This window comes from Desmodus rotundus, chromosome 11 (assembly GCF_022682495.2).
Source record: "Desmodus rotundus isolate HL8 chromosome 11, HLdesRot8A.1, whole genome shotgun sequence".
NCBI classification, from domain to species: Eukaryota; Metazoa; Chordata; class Mammalia; order Chiroptera; family Phyllostomidae; genus Desmodus; species Desmodus rotundus.
The window spans coordinates 44,246,061-44,270,471 of NC_071397.1; the positions used below are offsets into that span (position 1 = coordinate 44,246,061).

The 24,411-nt window shown below is 39.9% G+C and overlaps 1 protein-coding gene across 5 annotated transcripts; it reads right to left on the reverse strand.

The window, feature by feature from the left end:
• Positions 1 to 23,828, reverse strand: CNR1 (cannabinoid receptor 1). 5 transcript variants are annotated; one of them, XM_045188553.2, is made up of 4 exons: positions 22,324 to 22,925; positions 20,818 to 20,854; positions 16,739 to 16,887; positions 1 to 2,093 (listed from the first exon to the last, which is right to left on the reverse strand). In XM_045188553.2, exon 4 carries the CDS (start codon positions 2,028 to 2,030, stop codon positions 615 to 617), a length of 1,416 nt encoding a protein of 471 aa, XP_045044488.1. In that variant the 5' UTR covers positions 2,031 to 2,093; positions 16,739 to 16,887; positions 20,818 to 20,854; positions 22,324 to 22,925; the 3' UTR covers positions 1 to 614. The 5 variants fall into 5 exon arrangements, with proteins under 5 accessions (XP_045044488.1, XP_045044489.1, XP_053770122.1 ...); XM_045188554.2 differs by lacking the exon at positions 16,739 to 16,887; XM_053914147.1 differs by lacking the exons at positions 16,739 to 16,887; positions 20,818 to 20,854; positions 22,324 to 22,925 and adding an exon at positions 23,654 to 23,828.
• Positions 23,829 to 24,411: the final 583 nt, after the last annotated feature.

The following is a 24,411-nucleotide window of genomic DNA, read 5'->3' on the forward strand; positions in this document are numbered from 1 at the left end:
GAAAAAATATTAAAGTTTCTAAAGTTATATCATGAGCAATACTCTTTTAAAAAGTGGTCTTGTTGGCATATATCCACTGCTTATGTCCATTGTTTTCATAAAATTCTACTTTTCACTTTTGCTGAACTAAACAAATATAAACAACACGTAGTAAACACTGATACACATCTCAGAGGACACAATACACTTCACAAAATAGCTCTACTTTAGTGCTATAACTGTTATCAATATGGACAACTCTGATACTGATGGACAAATACATTTCATATTACAATGAAAATGTGGTTACAAAGGCATTACTCATTTGATGGCATTTTCTATTACTCAGACTTCAAATTGTATGGCAGCAGGTTTCCCTCCTACTTTATTAAAGACTTTGAAGGACCTTCCAGTCACTTAAGCAATGGGCTTTCTTCACTGTAAATTCCTGGAGAACGGAGTTTGAGAATCTACACTACCAAAACATTACAGAACAGACAACTGGTCATGGTGAAAATCACCTTTTCAGTGAGCATGATGAACTTAAAGAATGTAACCGATGAGGACAGCCTCTTCTATATTTTGAGCTTTAAAAAAAGAATTTCTTTTCCTGTACTACCTAGGAGGTGTCAGGCTCACACAGCCTCGGCAGATGTGTCTGTGGACACAGACATGGTCACCTTGGCAATCTTGACTGTGCTCTTGATGCAGCTCTCTGTGGCCCTGTGAACACTGGCTGTGTTGTTCGCATGCTTGTGCAGGCAGTCCGACTCTCCCATGCTGTTATCAAAAGGCTGTGCGGTGCCTTCACAGGAGGGGAACATGCTCCGGAAAGCATGCCTCAGGTCCTTGCTCCTGAGAGCATAGATGATGGGGTTCACGGTGGAGTTCAGCAGGCAGAGCATACTGCAGAAGGCAAACACTGTCTTAATGAGCTTGTTCATCTTCCCAAAGACATCATACACCATGATCGCAAGCAGAGGGCCCCAGCAGATGATTAAAACCACCAGTATCAGGACCAGGGTCTTGGCCAGCCTAATGTCCATGCGGGCCTGGTCTGGCCGAGTCACCTGTACCTTGCCGTCCTCCGAGGTGTGGATGATGATGCTTTTCTGGGTGCCACGCTGAATCATGCGGACTGCGTGGCTGTGAGCCTTCCAGAGAATGTACATGTATGCGTACACGATAAACAGCAGCAACACACTGGTGACCCCGATCCAGAACATCAGGTAGGTTTCGTCAATGAGCGGGAAAATGTCTGAGCAAACAGACTGCAGTTTCTTGCAGTTCCAGCCCAGGAGAGGCAGCACAGCAATCACAATGGCTATGGTCCACATCAGGCAAAATGCCACCACAGCCTTCGGCCTGGTGACGATTCTCTTATAGGCCAGGGGCCTGTGAATAGATATGTATCTGTCAATGGCAGTGAGGAACAGGCTGCCCACCGAGGCAGTGAAGGAGGCTGTGACACCACCCAGTTTGAACAGAAACACATTAGGGCTGTCTTTGCGGTGGAACACGTGGAAATCAACGAAGCTGTAGACAAAGATGACACTCCCCAGGAGGTCTGCCACAGCTAGGCTGCCAATGAAATGGTATGAAGGCCTGCAGCGGAGGCTGCGGGAGTGGAGGATGACGCACAGCACCAGCAGGTTCTCCAGGACCGTGAAGGTGCCTAAAGTGAGGGACAACACAGCAATGGCCAGCTGCTGGCTGGGGTTCAGAATCATGAAGCACTCCATGTCCATGAAGTTCTCCCCACACTGAATGTTTTCATTTTCCTTGTATGATGAAAGAGACTTGTTGTAAAATTCGGTGATGTTCACCTGGTCTGCTGGGACTAACTGGGGGTTGTCTCCTGCAGTCATCTTTTCTTGGAAGGGACTTCCTCTAAAAGAAGTTAGAGGAAATTTCTGTGGGAAGTACCCTAATTTGGATGCCATGTCGCCTTTGATATCTTCGTACTGAATGTCATTCGAGCCCACGTAGAGGAGGTCTGTGGTGATGGTGCGGAAGGTGGTGTCTGCAAGTCCATCCAGGATCGACTTCATAACCTCTGTCTTCAATCAGGCCACACTCAAAATGACTGAGAAAGACACTGGCAGCAGAGAGTCCTAACAGAGGGAAAACAGATAAGCTGAATGGTGAGAAAAGCAGGATAATTAAAACAAAAAAAAACTTCAATGAATACCATCATGCTATTTCATTCCTGTCTCTGAATACAGGCAAAATCCTTGCCAGATTCAGTCAATAAAATGACTTAGTCACTTTGTTAAAAGCCACCCAAAAGTTGCTGACCTGGCATGCACCAGAAACACATTTCTTTCGTTATTTAAGTTCTGTGATGTAAGTCACTGTGAGAGTCCTGTGGGGACTGCCAGGGTCTGATGTCAAGGGAAGAAAATGTGTCTTGGGCATGGTGTGTCTTTCACATTCATGCTAGCAAGTGTTTACCACCTGGTTTCGACAGTCACACATGCAGTATCCTAATGCTGGTGGGGATGAGGGAGAACAAGGTGTCACACAGTCTGCTCTGGAAGACTCTAATCACCTTGCCCCACAGGTAAGACTGAATGTGCACCACTACCAAAGAACAAGACAGTGTGGAATCGGGGATTGTGCTGTGTGGTCTGTGTGCTGAGTGTGAAGGGAGAGGGAGAAACTGCTGAGACTCAAAGGAAGAATGTGCAGGAAAATCTGGGATCCAGTCCTGGCTCCATCAGGCAAGTTTCTTCATCCAGAGGTGATGTTTGGACTGAGCCATGGCTGAAGAATACTTCTAAAATGTGTACACTAACCAAGAAAAATGTCATGAAGGGCAAACTTGCACTGAGGCTCATGGGAAGACCAAGATCTTTATCATTGGAGCGGAGTAATGGGGGACAGTGCTTCCTGGCATGTGCCGCAGGAGTGGTGTGCTGACACACACGACGAAGGCAGCAGACAGGCCTCATCATGCAAGGCTTTCCATGTGGACGGCACTGGAAATGATGGCTGAGAGGATGGCCCAAATTGTAAGGGCTCTTCAATTCTAAGCAATTTGGTTTTGTTCCAGAATGAACAGACAGAGAACTGATTTTACTATTTGTAAAAACTTGTTTAAAATGTGGCTATTAAAAGTTAGCTTATAAAAAATTAGAAGTACTGAATGATATCTATAATAATTAAAATAATAATAAAAACCAGTATTTATTTATTATCCTTTTGTTGTTACTAAAAATATTACACTGTACTGCAGGGAAAAAAGATTATCATTATCTTGGAACAAATTTAAAAGTTCTCAGTTCTCCTGCTAAAATACAGAGATCCTATCTGTCTGAACTTATCCATTCAACAAATTATGTAGCACCCCCACGTGCCAGGCACTGCACTAGCCACTAGGGACCTACTGCATCAAGTTAGAGTCCCTGATCACATGAAGTACACTGTAGTGGGAGACAGGAAACTGCCCCCATAAACATGAAAAAGTGTGGTGACAGCTACAATTGGGTACATACAGGATGCTGTGGGAGCAGCCAGTCTATGGAGTCAAAGGAGGCTTCCCCAAAGAAAGGATGATAAGACCAAGACTGTACAGTAATCCTGAGTTTGTACATTTATTTCCATAACTATAATGTGGAATGTTATCTGTTTTCTTATGTCATTCACCAGCCTTATAATGTAACAGAGGAGAAAGAGAAGGCTGGGCTCCCACAGAGGTGTTTGCATGAACCTAATAGGTGACTACTGAATTATATTAACATTAAAGCAGTAATTTAATAATATTTACTTGCCTTTTCTTAAAATTAGAGGGAGGAAAGGCAATTAATCTGATGGATATTTGACCCCCCCAAACCAAAGCTTGAGCCCATTTCTAAGCAGCTTTGGGAGTCAGTCCATCCCATAGGTGATCTTCTCTCAAGTAGGTAACTCTCCTCTCACACTTCCCAATAAAAGACTGATTTATTTGAAATGTTCATTATTTACATTATATATTCAAATTTCAAAGGCACAGAAGGATAGATATAGCAGAGTCAATCTCTCTCATCCAGATGTTCCAGCCAGCCAGCTTTCCTCCTCAGAGGCAAGAAGTTTCTTGTCACTCCTTCCAGAGATAGGTATTCCATGCATATTCAAGCAAATATGTCTAGCCATTCCCCCTTTACTTACTTTTTAACAAACTCTAATATACCATACATAGTATTCTGCACTTTACTTTTTTACCTACGAGAAGACAACTCCACAAAACCTCCCTGTATTTTGCAGCCACCTTAAGTGTCCATTAGATAAATGCAGGTTTAGTTTGTTTATCATCTCTTGCCAGTACAAATAATGCTGCAGTAAATCACCTTCAGTCATGTCATTTTTCACACTTCTTGCGGTATTGTGAATGATCTTTGTAGTTGTCCAAGATCATACCTCGGACTTACGCCTGACTCCTCCTCCTTCTTTGCCTCTGTAATCAGGTAGACTACCAACTATTGCTTATTTTTCCCTTTTTTAAAAAAATTTTTAAATAGATATATTGATTATGTTATTACAGTTGTCCCATTTCCCCCCTTCACTCCACTCCATCCTGCCCACCCCCTTCCTCCCACATTCCCCTCCCTATAGTTCATGTCCATGGGTCATACTTATAAGTTCTTTGGCTTCTACATTTCCTAAACTATTCTTACCCTCCCCCTGTCTATTTTCTACCTACCATTTATGCTACTTATTCTCTGTACCTTTCCCCCCTTTCTCCCCCTCCCACTCCCCTGTTGATAACCCTCCATGTGAGCTCCATTTCTGTGGTTCTGTTCCTGTTCTAGTTGTTTGCTTAGTTTACTTTTGTTATTGTTTTAGGTGTGGTTGTTAATAACTGTGAGTTTGCTGTCATTTTTACTGTTCCTATTTTTTATCTGCTTTTTCTTAGATAAGTCCCTTTAACATTTCATATAATAATGGCTTGGTGATGATGAACTCCTTTAACTTGACCTTATCTGAGAAGCACTTTATCTGCCCTTCCATTCTAAATGATAGCTTTGTTGGATAGAGCAATCTTGGATGTAGGTCCTTGCCTTTCATGACCTTGAATACTTCTTTCCAGCCCCTTCTTGCCTGTAAGGTCTCTTTTGAGAAATCAGCTGACAGTCTTATGGGAACCCCTTGGTAGGTAACTGTGTCCTTTTCTCTTGCTGCTTCTAAGATTCTCTCTTCTGTTGAATCTTGGGTAATGTAATTATGATGTGCCTTGGTGTGTTCCTCCTTGGGTCCAGCTTCTTTGGGACTCTCTGAGCTTCCCGGACTTCCTGGAAGTCTATTTCCTTTGCCAGATTAGGAAAGCTCTCCTTCATTATTTGTTCAAAGAAGTTTTCAATTTTTTGTTCTTCCTCTTCTCCTTCTGGCACCCCTATAATTCGTATGTTGGAACATTTCAAGATGTCCTGGAGATTCCTAAGCCTCTCCTCATTTTTTTGAATTCTTGTTTCTTCATTCTTTTCTAGTTGGATGTTTCTTTCTTCCTTGTGGTCCACACCGTTGATTTGAGTCCCAGTTTCCTTGACATCACTATTGTTTCCCTGAACATTTTCCTTTGTTTCTTTTAGCATAGGCTTCATTTTTTCATCTAGTTTTCAAACAAATTCAACCAATTCTGTGAGTGTCTTAATAACCAGTGTTTTGAACTGTGCATCTGATAGGTTGGCTATCTCTTCCTCACTTAGTTGTATTTTTTCTGGAGCTTTGAAGTGTTTTCTCATTTGGGCCTTTTTTTTTTTTTTTTTTTTGTCTTGTCACCTCTGTTACTTTAAGGGGCGGAGCCTTAGGTGTTCACCAGGGTGGGGTAATGCTGGTCGCTATGCTGGTCGCTGAGCTGTGATGCTGTATGTGGGGGAGGGGCCAAGAGGGAGCCAAGGTGCCCGCTCCACTCTCCACCGGACTTCGCCACTCCCTCCGCTACCCACAATCAAACTGGGCCCCTCTAGTGCTGGTTCCCGAGTGGATGGGCTTGTGCACACTCTAGGCCCCTGTGGGTCTCTCCAAGGACCTCTCCTGTGAGGCTGGGAGTCTGTCCTGCTGCCACCCCAATCCCCATGGGGGCTTTCAATCAGAGGTTTGAGGTTTTATTTCCCCGCACTGGAGCCCTGGGTTATGCAGTCTGCTTAGCTCCCCACCGTTAGTCCCGGTTTATCTGTGCATGAATGTGGGGCTGCGGAGTGCTACCCGCTGCTCTGCCTGCCTCGTTCTCCGCCACTCTGAGTCTGGCCTTCTCAGTTTATCTGTGTGCAAATGTAGGGCTGCAGGGTCTGCTAGTGGTCAGACTGCCTGCCCCGTTCGTCCCACACTCTGCCCGTCTTGGTCCCGCCACAGCCACACGAGTCCTCCCCCCCCCCACCCACCGGTGCCTTTCTCCGTCCCTCCTACCATTCTGGATGAATGTTTATTTTTTATTTCCTTGGTGTCAAACTTCCTTGCCGTTCGATTTTCTGTCAGTTCTGGTTGTGCGAGGAGGCACAGTTTTTCTACCTACGCCGCCATCTTGGTTCTCCTCCAATTTTTCCCTTTTGAAGCACTCATGGAGAGTTGATTATGTGCAAGTGGCATTCTGAGCCTCTTACATGTACTAAATTGCTTATTTTCACAATGGTCTTGTGAGGTAAGTGCTGCTATTGTCCCCATTTTGTAGGAGAAAGGCATAGAGAGGGCAATTTACCATTCAGGTAGCTATTAGGTGGCAGAGCCAGAATGAACCCAGATGTTCTAGTTCTAGAGCAGTACTGTCCAATAAAAATGTAATGCGAGCCACATGTACAATTTTATTTTCCAGTATCTAGGTAAAAAGAAACATGTAAATGAGAAAATTAATTTAATAATATTGTTTACTTAACCCAATGTATCCAAAATATTATCACTCATGTTGAATATGTAGGTTCAACATGTGGACCTAGCCACATTTTAAGTGCTTCATAGCAATATGTGGCTAGGGACTACCATATTGGATAGTACAGGTCTAGAGCCACCTTTAACCTTTATAAGATACCATCTAACCTGAGATAGGGATGCTACTATCTCCCTTTGCCCCAGTGATTCCAACCAGTGGACTGCTGAGCTAGTAGTCAGCAGTCCAAGATCAGTGTCAGACCCATGTCAGTCTTTCAAATCTTCAGTGTTTCATCTATAAAACAGGAAGGAGAGAGAGGCCTAAATCATAGAATTGTGCTGAAAATTAAATATTATAAAAAGCACTTAACTTGGTGCCTGGCACAAAATTTAACTCTTCAATAAGTGTTAATTATTAACATTTCTTAGTACTATGGCTCTCAGCCTTATAGTATTAATTACATATCAAGATAATTCATTGTCCTAATTAGATCATAGGCTGTTCACTGAATTTTTATTTTTGTCTCAGTACTTAGAGCACAAGGAAAATAGAGGATGTACACATGGGTAAAGGAAGGGAAATGTGTACATGTATATTCCAGGCATTTGAGAGAAACTACATATATTCTATCATGACAACTCTATCAGGTGCTTATTTTTAATTCCCATTTCACGGACAAGGAAATGGAAGTCATTAGATGTTAAGTAAATTGTCCAGAATATGAAACATTCTGGACAATACAGAAGTATGTAGCTGCATCCATGTTGCTCAGACTCCAGAATTTCTGCTTTTGGTAGTTTTAAGGATTAATAGTAACTAGGATAAAGCCATTTTGAATCTTATATTCAAGTCTTCTAGCTTCCTACAAACCTAAATTGAGGTTTATGATCAATCGTAGTCATTAAGACTACCTTCTACTAAATCACTATTTCCTATCCCAGCCCATCTTGATGCATCTGCCTACTGGCATGGCCTCAAGGACTAAAACTAGCATTTGGAAGAGCTATAAAGTGAAGAAAAAGCATCACAGGCCTTATTTCCATAATGTAAAACATGTGTGCCTATGATTTACTCTAGATTAAAATCACCACATATGTGACCACAGTTTCTCATTTTATTGCAACCAAGAATGGTTATGAGATACATAGTAATTTCTGTTCAATATAAGCCAAATATAATTAAAGAATACAGTTAAAATATATATATATGAACTTCATGCAGTTCAAGGACCTCAGTAATGTCCAAATACCATTGTGTACAGGTTATTTTAAGTTAATGGGATCATGGCAGGAAAACTGTTCTCTGCATTTTAGTAATTCTTGCTTTTATTTCTACATCTGGGTTATTACAGTAATTTCCACCTGCTTATTTTTTGCACTGAGAGTTTTCTTTGAGAGTTCATTAGTAATATAGTTTAAGCTTTGGGGGATGCAGCTGCCATTAATTTTGTTTTTGTTTGCTACTGGGAAGAATCATAATTGAAAATTTCTAGCAAGATGCATAGATGTACTTATTAAAGAAGGAGTTGGTTTTTTATTACAGTTATAGTAAAAGAATGATTGAATGACATTTAAGGGGACTTTCCTTGAATTCTGCTTAAATAAAATCAACATATTTTGATAATTTAACTTATAAATCATGCCTTTACAACAATAATAAAAATATTTTAATGTGTTGTATCTAGTATTTTTGAAAACTTTTATTTATTAGAATACCAACCCCTGTTCTTTTTATTCCTCTCTCTATATGCACACCTGCCTCTCCATCCAACCCCCAACCCCCCAAACTTATACATCAATTAGCAAGCTATGGTTATCATCAAAGAAATTTTATGCGTATGGTAGTGGCATGGAGTTTTTAAAAAATCTACCCAGAGTGTAGATCTTTGTTTCTATAACTGTTAGGGGTATGAGATGTCCATGTTCTGACTAGGATGAGCATTGACAAAGTCCTCAAAACAAAACTTCAAATAGTATCTTTTCTCTATCGGTAAAATTTAATAGCTGGTTATATTATTCTTCACTGCCCAGCTGGAGACCTTCTTTTTTTCAGATAGACGTTTCAATAATTTAGATATTTATCACTTTTAAGTTAAAATCTGTGCAGTTCTGGCCTGTACAGTATTTCTGGGGGAACAGACACTAGGCAGTGTTTGCTTCCTGCAGGTTGTCCTGTCCAGAAAGGCAGAAAACCCACTGCAGGCCTCAGGAGGACTGGTGCTCCCAATGTAGTTACAGGATGTTATCAGTCCACCACAGCTCCTTCTCTAAAATTCTAAGTTTATAAATGCGTTAAGGAGACAATGCCAAACCCATAGTATCAAAACTGACAGGAGTCCAGGATATCAAATGTAGGAGTCCCAGGCCTGGGCTGAACCCTGTTCTTCCCCTCCTTTCTTTGTTGGTCTTGTATTGTTCCACTTGGCTGGCCTCATAGAAGAGCCTTGTGAAGGGTTCAAGAGAACAATGGTGCCAGTGGGTATACTTGTTTTTTCCATTCACTTCTGGGACCAAGTCTGGTTTCTACTACTTTGATCAAGAAAAATAACTTGCTAATGCATTTCTCTAAAGTTAGGAAAAATTTTAATTGCCTCATAATTGCATTATGTCTAAGTCAAGTCCTCAATATACATGGCAGATCTCATAGGACAACATTATAACTCAATAATATTTCTGCTAGAGCTGAATGGACAACTGAGCCTTTCCTAACTCTTACCTAACAATTAGTTTTGGAATTATTAAAGTAGTTTTGTAACTTTTTGCATCATCTCCTATAGCAAAGAGAAATAAAGGATTGACTTAATTATCCTGATAATTCAGGCAAGAATACATAATCATTCTTCCTAGTATTAATGTCAGCTCTTTTTCCCATATATTAAAAAAAATTCCATTATGCTTGTAATGCTCAGTTGGTTCTCAAAGCTTTAGCCTTTCCTTTTTTTCTAATGTAGAATAGAAGTTATTAAATGCACTGTCTTCTCTTGTCTATTCTTGCTAACAAAATGAGTGTTGACAAAATTGATACATTTTTTCAATTGATAAAATTAATAAAAATATATCAATTCATATAAACAGACATTAAGACACTTATAAGACTATATTTCTTTTCAAATTTAACCTGAGGCATGCTTAATTATTTAACATTTAAAGGTTTGTTAAAACAAAGAATTTCAGGGCTCAACAAATTAAATCACACTGAACAGTCACTCACTAGTAGGTGATGATGCCACAAGAAGAGCCCACATGCAAATTAATGATACAAATGTTTCACTGACTTTCATAACTAATTCCATCTACCATTTAATTTAGCTCTGTTTTGATGTTTCCTACTAATAAGTGCCTTTGCTTTTTTTTTTTTTACAGATAACTTTTCTACATAATCTGTAAAGAAAGCAATCATGCATAATTGAAACAGCCTTTCCTTGAAATACAACATACAAAGTGTTTAATTCAGTAGAAGCCTGGTCATGTATGAAATACTCCATAAGATTGTCTTTAACTTCCATATGAGGTTTGGTCATTAAAAGTCAAAAGCAGTATATTATTCTGATCTGTAATGTATGTAGAACCTATTAGATAGGTTATCTTTACAATTCACTACCAAGGACAGCAGTAGTTTCAAGTATGCTACATGTTGTCCAATGGTGCAGCATACTTCTCAGTTTAAGGAAACTGAAATCCATTCTTCAATAAGGGGTATTTTCTCTTGGAATCCATGAGCATACAAATTAAATCCAACTAAAAACAAATCTTGATTCTCCAGGTTCCAATTTCAAAGAATTTGGGTGCTTTAAATGCACAATAGTGAAAATTCCAATTTCCAAATATTTCAATAACAAATATTTTAATATTTATGTGCCAGGCATTGTACTAAGTACATATGTTACTTTTGTTTAAAATTTACATGAAATAGGCACTGTGACAATTCCCCTTTTACATATGAGAAAACTAAGAGGCAAATGCTTTGTCCAAGGTCTCCAACCAGAGGGGCAGAGCTAAAACTTGAAATAGGTCTGCATAACTCAAAGTCCCTGCGCAACTTTGAGGTCCAAGAACCACTGAAGAAGACACTCTTCTTTCCATTTCTAAGGAAGGGGCAAGAGTTGATTGAGGGAAAAGGAGGTAATAAATAGTACATGGTAATTTTATACAGTGAACAGGTAAAATATGGAGGAATGATCTGCTGACTGCAGAAGGGATATCCATGGCACTTGCAAATCACCCTTACTCTGTAGTCTTCAGGGACAAAGTACGACAATTAACTGTAAACTATAAAGCTTAACCATGGATTAGCACCTTATTTGCAGTGACTGTTGGCAAATAAGAACTAAAATCTAACTCATCATTGCCACTATTGTTTTTTAATTAGATAGGTTTATGTTTTCTTCATTAGTCAATTGTAAGGATTGTGAATGGTAATGACAGCCTCCACACCACCAGTGAGGAATGAAGAGGGCACCTCCTTTAGGTCTGAATGAGATGCGACTGTTGTTAGTAAACAAGCTTTAAATGCTCACTCTTTATATGGAGAAATTCGTTGAAATCACTCAACTTCCCACCTAGAGCAGTGTAGTTTTCTTAGACCCAGAGGGAAGAAGACCCTCACAGGCTAGTTCCTAAAATCTTGGCGGGAATCAGACAGAAGAAATTCTGTAGGGCTCCAACAAGAGTGTCTGTGATGCCTCTTAGTGTCCCAAGGGCACAGAGATGGATGTAAAGTTAAAGGCCCTTAGATGCTTCATTTAACACATTTTATTGTGTTTACTCTATGCTTAGTACTGTAGACATATATCCATGAATCATACCTATTTAATGAATATGGGTCAAGAAAGCAATGGAAATGATTGTCCATTCTACCTCACCCAACCAAATAAAGTCCACCCATCTGCCCTTCCCCATCCACAGATGACAGAATAGAATTGGATATGAATGCACGTAATAGGCACATAGTACTTCATCATCAAATAGTATTGGGTTGTATAAATCCCCTTCCTATATATGCTTTGAGGTTTTCTCCCAAGGAGAGATGATGGGCACTGCTGAGACAGCCTACAGCAGTCTTTCTTGTTTCTGACCCCCTCAGATCATCAACTTTGATGGTAGGGCTGTCTTACATGGCCTTGTATGTCCTCTGCCTGGCACAAGGCAGGTACTCAATACCTGTTCACTAAATGAATATTGGTGTGCACTGGCAACATGGCAGATCTATCTTAGCAGAATGGCTTTTAACTGTGGGTAGTTTCCCTTGGCACAAAGTCAGTTGATCATTAGAGAATTAAACCTAAACCTTGGTCTCATAAAAACTCCCATCTGTAAAAAACTGCTCATATGTAAAAGTTACATAAAAGGTATGAACAATTATTTGTCCCAGGATCTTTTACCTTAGTATCAAGTAGCAGTGATATTGGCAGCAAATAGAGGTTATGGTCAAAGATATTTCTTTTTGTTGTCATTCTTTTTTTTCTTAAAGATTTTATTTATTCTTAGAGAGAGGGGAAGTGAGGGACAGAGAGAGAGAAACATTAATGTGTGGTTGCCTCTCACGTGCCCCCTACTGGGGACCTGGCCTGCAACCCAGGTCTGTGCCCTGACTAGGAATCTAACTGGTGACCCTTTAGTTCACAGGCTGGCACTCAATCCACTGAGTCACACCAGCCAGAGATGTCATTCTTATTTAGCCCTGGTGTATATTATGAACGGCAATGTGTAGCCATGTAACAATGATATATAAAGAAATCTTTGTGACATGTACAACCCTTAACAAATCCTAGTTATACACTGTTGATATAGACCTTTAAAGACAATATACAAAATTATGATTTTAATGGCCTTTTTCCTTCCCTGAAATGCATGCTATTATGCATTGCTCTTTCCCAAAGAATTCCATTAATGGGTTTTTCCATGTGGAAGTGTTTTTTCAAGAGAAGTTATGTGAAAATTCAACCACTAGATGGAGTGGCTTTTATAAGCCCTCAGGAACCAATTTGTTATTCTATTTACAAAATACTTCTTGCTTCTGAGCAACTTCTCCTCCTGCTACAACATGTTATGCATTGTACAAGTGAATTAATTAAAACCTAAATAAGATACTATGTTATGGAGGGTTCCAGTGGGTTATTATTACTACCTATACAACTAAATTTCAAATTGCTTTTCTGGGGGAAAAGGACGTTAAGAAAATTTAAGACATTAATAAAAATTAATTGTGAATATTTGGAATTCTGCCTCAAGAATGTAATTAAGAATGAGTAAAGGAAAGTGGTTCTACTGAAAACAAATGATATGTTTATGCCAAGATATGGTTAAAAGTAAGAAGGGAATGTCTCAGGAGCCCAGAATCAATTCTAATAACAAACTCAACTCATTTCTATGTTATGAAACATTTAGCTTTCCAATTTTCAAATATGAAATCACCAACACAGGTCATAGCTCTGTGATGAAAAAGAATTGAAAATTATCTTCCATTATTACAGGGGCTAAAGTGTTCAAATACACAAATTGAGGATACAGTAGCTTTCTAAACTATTCAATTTCCTTCCTATTATTTTCTTGCTGGAATAATTTTAAATGTTTTTATCATCATGTAAATTCAGGGTTCCATTCAGACACGATTTTAAAAACTAGGTACTATGTATCACCTATGTAAGTTCAAATGTTAAATAAAAAATTTTCAGTGTGTACTAACAATAAAAAATATAAACAGAAATATACTTTCAAGATGCAAATAATTAGGTACAAACAGAACTTGAAGAACTAGGTTTCAGTAAAGATGCAAAATATGCTTAGTAGATATGGTTATGATTAAGATGAAGTATGCAAATTGGATGCGAGTACAGAATTTTTATGCCATTGACATCATGAGGTAGTTCTATTGTACTTATACAAGGTCAAATCCTTCCTAGGGTTTGCGAAATGCAATTATGTAATTTTGCATGGAGCTGAGTAACTCAAAGTATTCAGAAAAAATGACATGAAGATAAAGAATTAGGAAATAAGAAAGGTGAGAACAGGTTGGGAAATTCCAGTGTACAAAAATAGTTGGAGAAGTCCCATAACACTTATTATATGCATTTGGAGTTATTTTACAGTCAGTGACTCAGTTGTCTCCAGCAGCTTCAGCATCACTTGAGATACAAATTCTCAGGTTGCAACTCAGACCTACAGAAACAAACTCCAGGGATGGGGTGCATCTGTGTTTTACCAAGGCCTCCAGGAAATTCTAACACACTCTGAAGTTTAGGAACCATTTTTAAAGATTATGGCTTTGAAAAAGACTGGGGGAGAGGGGCAGGGAAGGAATAGAATTAACCTTTAAGAAGAATTGAGGTCAGATAGCAAGAAAGACTATTCTAGAGTATAGGTTTTTAGATCATTGAAATGGGTTGCTAAGGGGGCCTGCTCTTGATAAAGCAGTCTCTCACAGATCTTTTTTTTTTTTAATTATTGGGGTGACATAGTTAATAAAATTATATAGGTTTCAGGTGTACAATTCCACAATACATCATCTTTATCTTAGATTGTGTTCACAACCCCAAATCAAGTCTCCTTCCATCACCATTTATTTCCTCCCTTTACCCTCCTTCTACCTCCTCCCACCCCCTTCCCCTCTGGTAATCACCATACTGTTGTCTGTGTCTATGTGAGGTTTTTTTTAATCCCTTCACTTTTTCACGTAGCCTCCTAATCCCCTCCCTTCTGACAGCTTTCAGTCTGTTTTCCGTATCTGTGAATCTTACTGTTTTGTTAGTTTAATTTGTTCATTAGATTCCACATACGAGTGAAATCCTATGGTACTTGTCTTTCTCTGACTGGCTTATTTCACTTAGCATAATATCCTCTAGGCCCATCCATCCATGCTACAAAGAGTAAGATTTCCTTTTTTTTTTTTCTTTTACAGCCTAGTAGTATTACATTGTGTAAATGTACCACAGCATTTTTATCCACTCACCTACTGAAGGGCACTTGGGCTACTTTCAAATTTTGGCTATAGTACAATAAATAATGCTGCAATGAACATGGGTGCTTATTATATTAGAAAATTTGTTTTGGGTTTCTTCAGATATATTCCCAGAAGTGGAATTGCTGAATTATTAGGCAGTTCCATCTTTAATTTTTTTGAAGTATCTCCATACAGCTTTCCACAGTGGCTGAACCAATCTGCATTCCCACCAACAATGCATGAGGGTTTCCTTTTCTCCACATCATTGCCAACACTTGTTTATTGATTTATTGATTATAGCCATGCTGACAGGTATGAGGTGATATCTCAGTGTGGTTTTAATTTGCATCTCTCTGATGATTAGTGACATTGAGCATCTTTTCATATGTCTATTGGCCATCTGTATGTCCTCTTAAGAAAAGTGTCTATTCAGGTCCTTTGCCCATTTTTTAGTTGGATTGTTAGGTGTTGGGTTTTTTTTCTTTTTTTGGTGTTGAGTTTTATAACATCTTTATAAATTTTGGATATTAACCCCTGATCAAATGTATCTTGATGAATATGTTCCCCCATTCAGTGGGTTGTCTTTTAATTTCATTGATGGTTTCCTTTGCTGTGCAATTTTTTTTTAGTTGACTGTAGTCTTATTTGCTTATTTTTTTCATTTCCCTCAGCTGAGTAGTTATATCAGAAAAAATATTGTTATAAAAAATGTCCAATATTTTACGATGTCTTTGTCTAGGATTTTTATGGTTTCAAATCTAACATTTAAGTCTTTAATTCATTTTTGAGTTTATTCTTGTGTATGGTGTAAGAAGGTGGATTTTCTTTTTTTTTGCACATATATGTCCAATTTTTCTCACACTATTTATTGAATTGACTCCATTGTACATTCTTGCCTTGTTTCTCAAATATTAATTGACCATAAAAGTGTGGATTTATTTCTAAGTTCTCTATTCTGTTCCATTGATCTATATGTCTACTTTTATGCCAGTACCATGCTGTTTTGATTACTGTGGACTTATAGTATAGGAACTGCAAAACACTCCGAATAGCTACAGCAATCTTGAGACAGAATAACAAAGTTGGAGGAATCATACTACCTGATATCAAACTCTACTACAAGGCCACAATAATCTCACAGATCTTTAAGTCCATGGCATTTTTATTTGACTGGAATAAAATAATGCAGTGTAGCCTGAAAATAAACAAAAGTAGGGAACCTCTCAGCCTACAATTCAGGGCTTCTCTGCACTGTTTCAGGAAACTTGCTGTTATATATCTTATCCAGCAAAGAGAAGTGGCTTCAAGATCTAATATGAATGTACCCAGTATGCAGACATAAATTAAGAACTCCACACCATTTTCTCCTAATTCTATTGGCAAAGTCTATGTAAAGTTTCATAGGACTGCTAGCAATTTCTTTTAACACCATTGTGAGGGAACCCATAGTTACTGCACATAAAAGAACAGGAAAAAAGTAAAAGTAGTTAGCATTACAGCTGATATGTTTAAAGATGGAAATGTTTCTGTTTCTGTTCTTCTTTTCCCAGAACCATAAAATACTGTATCATAGGAGATGAACCCAGAAAACCACAAAATAAAAATTTTGCAGCAAGCTCAAATAATGCCGATCCACTGAAACTATCTTACAGAACTACCCTGATAGTTATGCTATTTACCCTGCTTATAGATGGCAAGTATCTTATATCTAAAATTTATAAGTATATGGAAATGTATGCCAAATTACTAAAATATATGACTTGGGCAGGCTGTTCCCTCTCTGATTATTTTATCAATAAAAAATGGATCATAGATTACTCATAATTAGTTTCCTTAATAAGGACTGAAATCATTCAAAGATTTCTTTTTTTTCAATTTGCAAGAACTCAGATATAATTTCCAATAGTAGTTGTACATTTTCCAAAGTTAAATTCCCACATATGCAAAGATACAGAATTCTTTAGACAATCTTTTGCTTACTTTGGTTATATGTCAAGTTGTTCAGTTTTCCTTTGCCTCCACACACATATTGCTTGCTCACCACAACTTACATAAAAGCTGGAGAAAACATTTAGAAATTCTGGTAGCAATGTATTAAAATCAGTTGAAAATCTGGTCCATTTAACAACCTACATGGGAATAAACCAAAATACACAGATCATAGTGGCATTGAATTAAGTCTTTCTTGTAAAAATAAGTCAAATTGATTTATTTTTAAACATAGCTGAGTTAAAAGCAAGCAAGAGTGACAAAGGCATATGACCTATGATGTTGGTTCACTTGCTGTATTGAAAACATAATTTTTTAGCCTCTTGACCATCAGAAAACAGTGTTAGAAAACTTCCTAGTATGAGTGTTCATATGTGAAAGTAGAAATTTTTAAAGAAGCATAATGGAATTTATCACCAATTTAAATGTGAAACTCCTTGTAACGGTTCATGAACTCATACTAATTCCAATTTTCTTCTCTAAATATATGGTCTAAAATAATGGATGGAGAAATGATGAAGAAAAGAGGGGAACCCTCCCATTTAAACATAAACTTTGACAAATATAATTTCCTAATTGCATATTATTTTAATTATATTTAAATATACTATTGACATACACAGTTTGTGAAAGCATTTGCCAGTATGTCCAACTGCCACAGCAGATTGCTTGGCACGTCTTTGAAAATGCCTCTGCTTTTCTTTAAAAAGCAATAGCATGGAATTTGCTAATAGGAATTAAAAAATAGATATTACACTGCCAAATTTAGGTAACTATACTGCACTTTATTTCCTGAAGTTAAAAACTATTAAAAATGCTATTCAGAGTTGATATTGGTGGTAAGGAGTCAAGCCAAAAGATATCAAATTTCTAGTCAACAAATACAAACTCTAAACAATTATGAATCTAAATTAGAGTAGAAAAATAAAACATTAGATAAAATATTATATGCTTAGGGAAAAATGATTTGCCATCTGTGTTCAGGAAAAAAGGGAACTTATATCCCTTGTTACATTCAAAAAATATAAGATCTACTTTAGGAATCTTATTCAAAAGTACAGAATATAATGCAATGGCACAGTGAGTTAAAAGAGAATTAGCTAAAAAAAAAATAGAGTTAGCTAAAAAATATTGATTCCTACCTAACCAGGCTCAATCACATATTCAAAAACAGAAAGAAAACAAAACAAGCAAAAAAAGAAAAACTTCAAAAGCTTTCATAAAGTACAGGTGTGAAAATTCCACCAGCTGGGATACAACAGAACTCACAGCACTCCGGAGCGACTCTGGAGACCCTGCCAGGCCCATTCGCTCAGGTCTGGTGAGTAAACAATCCTTCCCTCAAACTCCTATATAAACACAACTATGGACTTCAAGAATTTCATGGTCACTAAGTTATGCAATTAACCTGTCCAAATGAAACTTTTAAATTAGAGGATATCCCCAAATTATACATTAATAATCTGTATGGAAAAATGTCCTAGAAAAACTATTATAATAAAATGTAATACTTTATTTTTTTCAGGTACCCTATTCATTGAAGAAATATGACCCAGGAAAACTTTTGGCAAAATGTTTTATGTTATGAACTAGAAGTTCATAATGATTACTTCATATGATGGTTTTGACCTATTATTGTTGATATGTCCTAACTTCCCTATTATCCATGCAACTCTGTTTGAGATAGAAGTTCATCTAACATCAGAACTTTTGAATAGTACCGAGAGAGGCACAAAAACCACTGAACATAACCCTCCCTTTTTCAGGCCTCACAAATTTCCTATAGCTATAACTTACTTGTGATAGCATTCAATTTGTTATATGTAACAAATATTACTGTGTTAATATGCATTTTGTGATGTAGTCACAACTTTGTATATTTTCTTCCAACTTTCTTTCCCTTTTTTCCCCCAAATAATAAGCAATTAGAAAGATTGGTGAAAACTGTGTTAAACCCATCAATTAGTGTTTATAATAAAACCATGATCAAATGTGGTTATGCCCATCCTGGTGTCTTTGCCAGATTCTTAGAACACCTGGGACTGAGACACTGTTCCACTAAGGTAGAAAATAAGCACAGCCTTGTTTTGATTCAAGGTGGATACATCCTTTGCCTTGAATCTTTAGTGTCCATCTGCACAGCTTCACTGAATTTGGACACTTCCCCAAATCTATAATATTTATGTAAAACCTAAATTATATGTTCAAATATGTCCAAATATATAAAGGCAAGATGTCTAATTTTCTTTTGGTCATGATATACATCTATGAAAAAGTTTGTTCATACCTATGTGTAAAAGTGTGTTTATATATCTAGTCACCTAAAATTATGCAGCGTATAATTTGATATTATGTATTATGAATGACATTTATTGTTTATTTTAGTCCAGAATATATCTGAGAGAAACCTGAGTTGATCTAAACAACATGTCATAAGGTTAATCTGATCTAATTAAATGGTTATCAAAATAGTTGATAGCAATTCAGTGGCAAAGTTAAACCCCTCCACCCCTCAAAAACAGCATTCATGTAATTATGAAGTTAACATTATTATAGATCAGGTTTTGGAAAGAGTCGGAGATACTGGCAGGGGTGGGGTATATGAAGTTAAAATTATGCCAATATAAAGTACATCAATTGGTTTTGATTTCTTCTTATTCTTTAACTTCTTTACCAATTTTCAGTCAACAACAAAATAAATCAGCAGAGCTTGTGGTCCCTCAAAATGTAGACATGCAATACATAAACCTGGTCCCAGCACAGTCTTCCAAACACTGCTGGGTCAGGTTGTTGCAGAGTCAAAAACAGAATTATAAATAATTTAAACCCAAATGCTGGTTTCATCTAATTGGCTGGTTCAATCAGAAAGTGATGAATACAAAAATAGAAGAGACAGACTTACACTGGTGGAGACACAGCATCCTTTTTTGCAGGAACGAAAGCTCTCATCTGTGTTCTTCATGCAACTGAGCTAACATAATTACCCCATAGAAGAACAGTACAGGCAGAAACCTAAAGGACAGGCTCCAGCTTACTGGACAAATTCAAGACGCTATAACCAAATCTCATTTTATTCATCACGTGTTGTTAGGGGTTTCCAAATTCAATTTATTACTTTTTTTTTCAGCATTCCTGGAGAGCTAATTATAAGAAATAATCCCCATCCTTATTAGGCCAAGTGTTTTCTGGGAAGAAACATTTGGTAAGCGTGGTGAACTGTAAACTGCTGTTAGGGGTTCCATTTCATAATTTATTCTTATACAGCAAAGTATTTCAATTCTAATCTCTAACACTAATATGCAAGACAAGCAGGGAGCCTGTCTAAATTTCCTGGTGGTTAATGTTAATTCTGGGTCAAAGCAGAGAAAGAGGTCATACAATGTTTTGAGAGAGTTTTTCAGGCTTTGCCTTAGTAATTAGTAAGCTGACACCGCATACTAAACACTTATCAACACTAATAAAGGGGGCTGCTTCTTTCTTGAGAAAAATAGGTACACCAATTCAAGGGGTTTTCTTTTGGAATACACTGAAATATGCCACAAATATAGTGGTTCTTCTGGAGAATTTCATTCCCAGCAGTTTCATCTTGGTAACATTTAACAATTTCACTATTTTAACATTTTGAAATGCCAAAAAGAACACACTGATCCTGCAGCTAGGCTTATTAGAGAAGAACAACCTCACAGGCTAGACAGGGAGGCACACAGTCCACTGGGAAAAGGGTAACAGAAAAGACAGAAAACAGTGGATAACAAACAAAGCCGAGCACTACTCCAATGTGAGATCATTTTCACCAGAAGGAAAACTTCACACAGCAAATTAGATACTATCACCTATGGTTTATTGAAAGGACTAGGCATAACATTCTTTTTGTGTGCATGCATGTTTACTGATGTTGTCTATTAAAACTGGGGGGGCATGAGAGATCTGATTGGCCTTCCTAACAACAAGCATAAGTCATTTTATTTTTGAAGGGTCAGGGCTGAGCATTTCCCCTGTGGCATCATTTTACCCCCATGGAGACTTAGGAACACAATGAGACATCTTCCTATCAGGCACTTGATACATACCTCAGCCAAGACTGCTCCCCGCCTGGAGTGAAGACATCTTTGGAACAAAAAGAGTCCTTTTATAATAAGTTCTTTTGATAACCTAAAATTTAAAAAACCATATCCATCCTCAAGCCTCCTGCCCAACTATGGTAACCACTGTTGTATCTACAAATAACTGCCAGCAATATATTATATTTACAATTCTGGATGTGTCTGGATACTCAGAATGGATATAATCAGAAAATAATTTGTCTCCCTTAAGAAACTATACATGGCCTTTTATTTTGATAAAATTGCTCTAAACTAAGTTAGAAGAGTGGGGGAGGGGAAAGGAGTACGGGGAAAAAAGCAACCAAGAAAAATCAATCAGTGTATCTTCCCTTGCAAATTGTCAGCAGGGTGGGATTAGAAAAGCAACACTTTAAATCAGATAAAGCCCTGTGGGAACCTTAAAGGTTGGTTGGTCTGAGCTTCTCAATATTCTGCAAAATAGATTGATGGCGGTAGTCATTCCACTGATAATCAATGTCTACTCAGTTTCCGCTAAGAAAGTGCATATCCCCCGTTGTTCAAAGGATATTAAGTTGGTAATAAAAATTACAAGTTATGGGACCCACAGAAATATCTTTCAACACCTTTAAAACCAATAAATCTATTCTAATCTCTTATTGGATTAAATGCCAGAGGATGCCTAATATATCAAGAAAGCAACAACAAAGGCAAGAATAACACTTTTTTAAGAAAAAAAAAGATGAGAAACAAAATGATTAATTGGTTGACTAAATTTTTTTCTTATCTGTTCAAGTTAAAACTAAAATTAGAAACATGCATGTTGCTTTTAAACTATCAAATGACCAAATGACAGCTTCTCACATCTAGCATAGCAAACACATTTGCATTCAGGAGGTGATCCAATTATGGTTGTGAGCCTTAGTAAGAAATGTTTTTTTTTTTAAAACACATCAACTTTTCTCAGCTAATGGCCACTTCCGAGTTAAATGGTTCTATCACCATTCAAATTAGGTATGCATTGAGTTACATGCCCATTTATTTTTCCTCAAAGAAGAATGCTGCCTGTAGCTATATTTTTCTATATCAAAAGTTTATTATTTGACATACATTTCTTTATAGGACATTTGATAATTTACTTTAGACAGTTTCTAGGTTTGGTGCAGAGATCGATGTATTTCTCTGGGAAAACAGCTGCTGATACGGTTTACAGACATTAAGCACTAACAGTTTCTGAAACAAGCACAATTACACATTTTCCACAAACAGACATCAGTGACTGAATACAGAGAGCCAGGTGCACGCACATTCAGTAACTAGTAAACGGTAGAAACCACCAGAAGTAGCACAGACCACAGTTAACAGGCTGGGGCTACACAGCTAAGTAAACACCAACGCACGATTCGCTCACAGAATAACAACTCCACGATGGACACTCGGGGACCACACTGGTCAGCACCCAAGCAGGAGAGAGGCGGAAAAAGTATTTTCAAACGCAAGTCTGTCAGGTCTTACCCTTCGCATGCCCTGGTCCTTGGATGGGAAGCTCCCTGGGCACCTCTCGTCCAGCGCAGAGGCTGCTTTTCTGCTAGAACGGAAGGTCCCCCTTGACTCTACGGAGAGATCTGCAGGGAGCGGAGGCGCCCCGCCCGGGCCAGGGGAAGGCACTGGCGCCGAGGGAGCCTACAAGAGGCGGAGGCGGAAAAGAAGTGGAGAAGGAAGGGGTGGCCGCGAGAGTAACCAGAGAGAAGCTGCGCTGGCGCTGGGATGCAGACCGAGTGGGGTGGCGCGTAATGTGCCTCAGTCCGTCGGTCAGTAAGTCAGTCGGTCTGCGCTAACCCCGAGCCAGTGTTCCCTGCCTGCAGCGCCCGCCAGCGACAAGTGTCGGGACTGGCGCCCCCTCAGCCCGCGAGCCTCGCCCCTTCCCTGATCTCTTCACTGATTCCTCCTGCTCGCTCCGCCTGGCCCGGCGTGGGGCCGCACGTCTCCGCCAGTCCGGCGACCGTCGCCTCCCCCAGCTCGCGCGGTCCCTGTCTCTCCCTCCGCTCACGCTCAGTCTCTGGCTCCCTCTCGCTCCAGTCCCATTTATGAGGCGCGGTCCCATCACGTGTTAATGAGCCTTTGTCCTGCCCTGGCAGAGACGGCGGCATAGACCCCGCCGAGGGAACTGCGTGGGGAAGGACCCGTACAGCGCAGCGCCAGTGGCTCCAAACTTTGCCGACGCGGGGGACTAGCCGCGGAGCCTGCCCTGGGGATAGAGGGAACGCGCCCTTCCGACCCACGTCTCCCACTTCTCTTCCTCTTCCGCGGCCGCGGTTCCGGGGGGCCCCCACTGCCGTGACCTGCCTCTTCTCCTGGACACCCTCACACCCTGGCGGAAGCAAGGAGATACTAGTGCCTGAGCCGCCCACGACCTTGGGGCCATTAATCACGCGCGCCCCGGCTGCGCGCAGCACCAACATCTTGCGCGGGGGTCATGTCTGGGGCAGCGGGCCGAGCCAGAAAGAGAAGGGGAGCACGCTGGGAGAGGCCGAGGTGCCCCACTCCACCTACCCCAGGCCGCCCCCGCTGCGGGCAGAAACCAGCTGGCCCCGGGGCAGGCGAAACCTTGGGACAGCGCTGCTCAGCTCCCGACCCGTTGGCTACCTGCCCACGGCCCTCGGGGCAACGCCTAGCTTTGCGCCGGGTGCCTTCCTGTCGCTGTCCCCGACCGGCGAGGACCAATCGGGCGCGCCCCCACCCCCCCAGCCCCGGCAGCAAACAGTTGGGCTCCGTAGGCGGCTAGCTCTGAGCCTCTTTGCCCCGCGCGGCCCTCCCCAGCCGCCCTGCGGCCCGCTCCTCGCACCTTCTCGCTGGAGGAGGACACCTGCCTCCAGGGAGGACACCTGCTTCCAGAGCGCTGCAGGGTCACGGAGCTCCCGGGCAGCCGCCGCAGGCTCCAGGGCATCCACTGTGCGCCCGGCGGCTGCGGTAGGAATTAGGGGACATGCTCGTTAACTGGTTTCACTATCAGCCTCCGTATGCCTCCCTTGTGCATGGATCAACCCTTAATTGGTCTTTACATTGATCATGGTGAATTGCGAACCCACAAACAAGACCCAGTCGCAGTTTCAGCAGAAAAGGCGCCTCCTCCCCACTTCTTAGGCCTGGGCAGGATTGTGACGCGATGGTCGCGGTTATTTAGACATCTCTCACGCGTTGGGTTGTGGGGAGGACTGCATGGTTTCCACCTGATGAAGCCAAGTCACTCTGGCCCCAATAGCCCCGCGGAAGGCACTTGGTTCTGTTCTCAATCTCCTCTCTGAGGCAGCCTCACGTTCATTTTATGACACCTCGCCAGGGATCTGGCAAATTCCGCCCCAGTCCTCATCCTGCACCCCATCTAGTTCCCGCCTACACTCTCCTCAGGCCGGAGCCCAGAGCCCAACAGCAAGAGTAACAGATCTGGTCCCCATGTTTGAACTACATACTGAGAATCCGGAAAAGTGAACCTCTCATGGAAGGGAGAAAAATCTGCGGGGAGGAAGCCCAAGGTTGGTGGGTACAGAGGCCTGAAGGAGGGAAGACTGTGCTCTTTGGAATCATTGGGCCAAATCTAGAAAG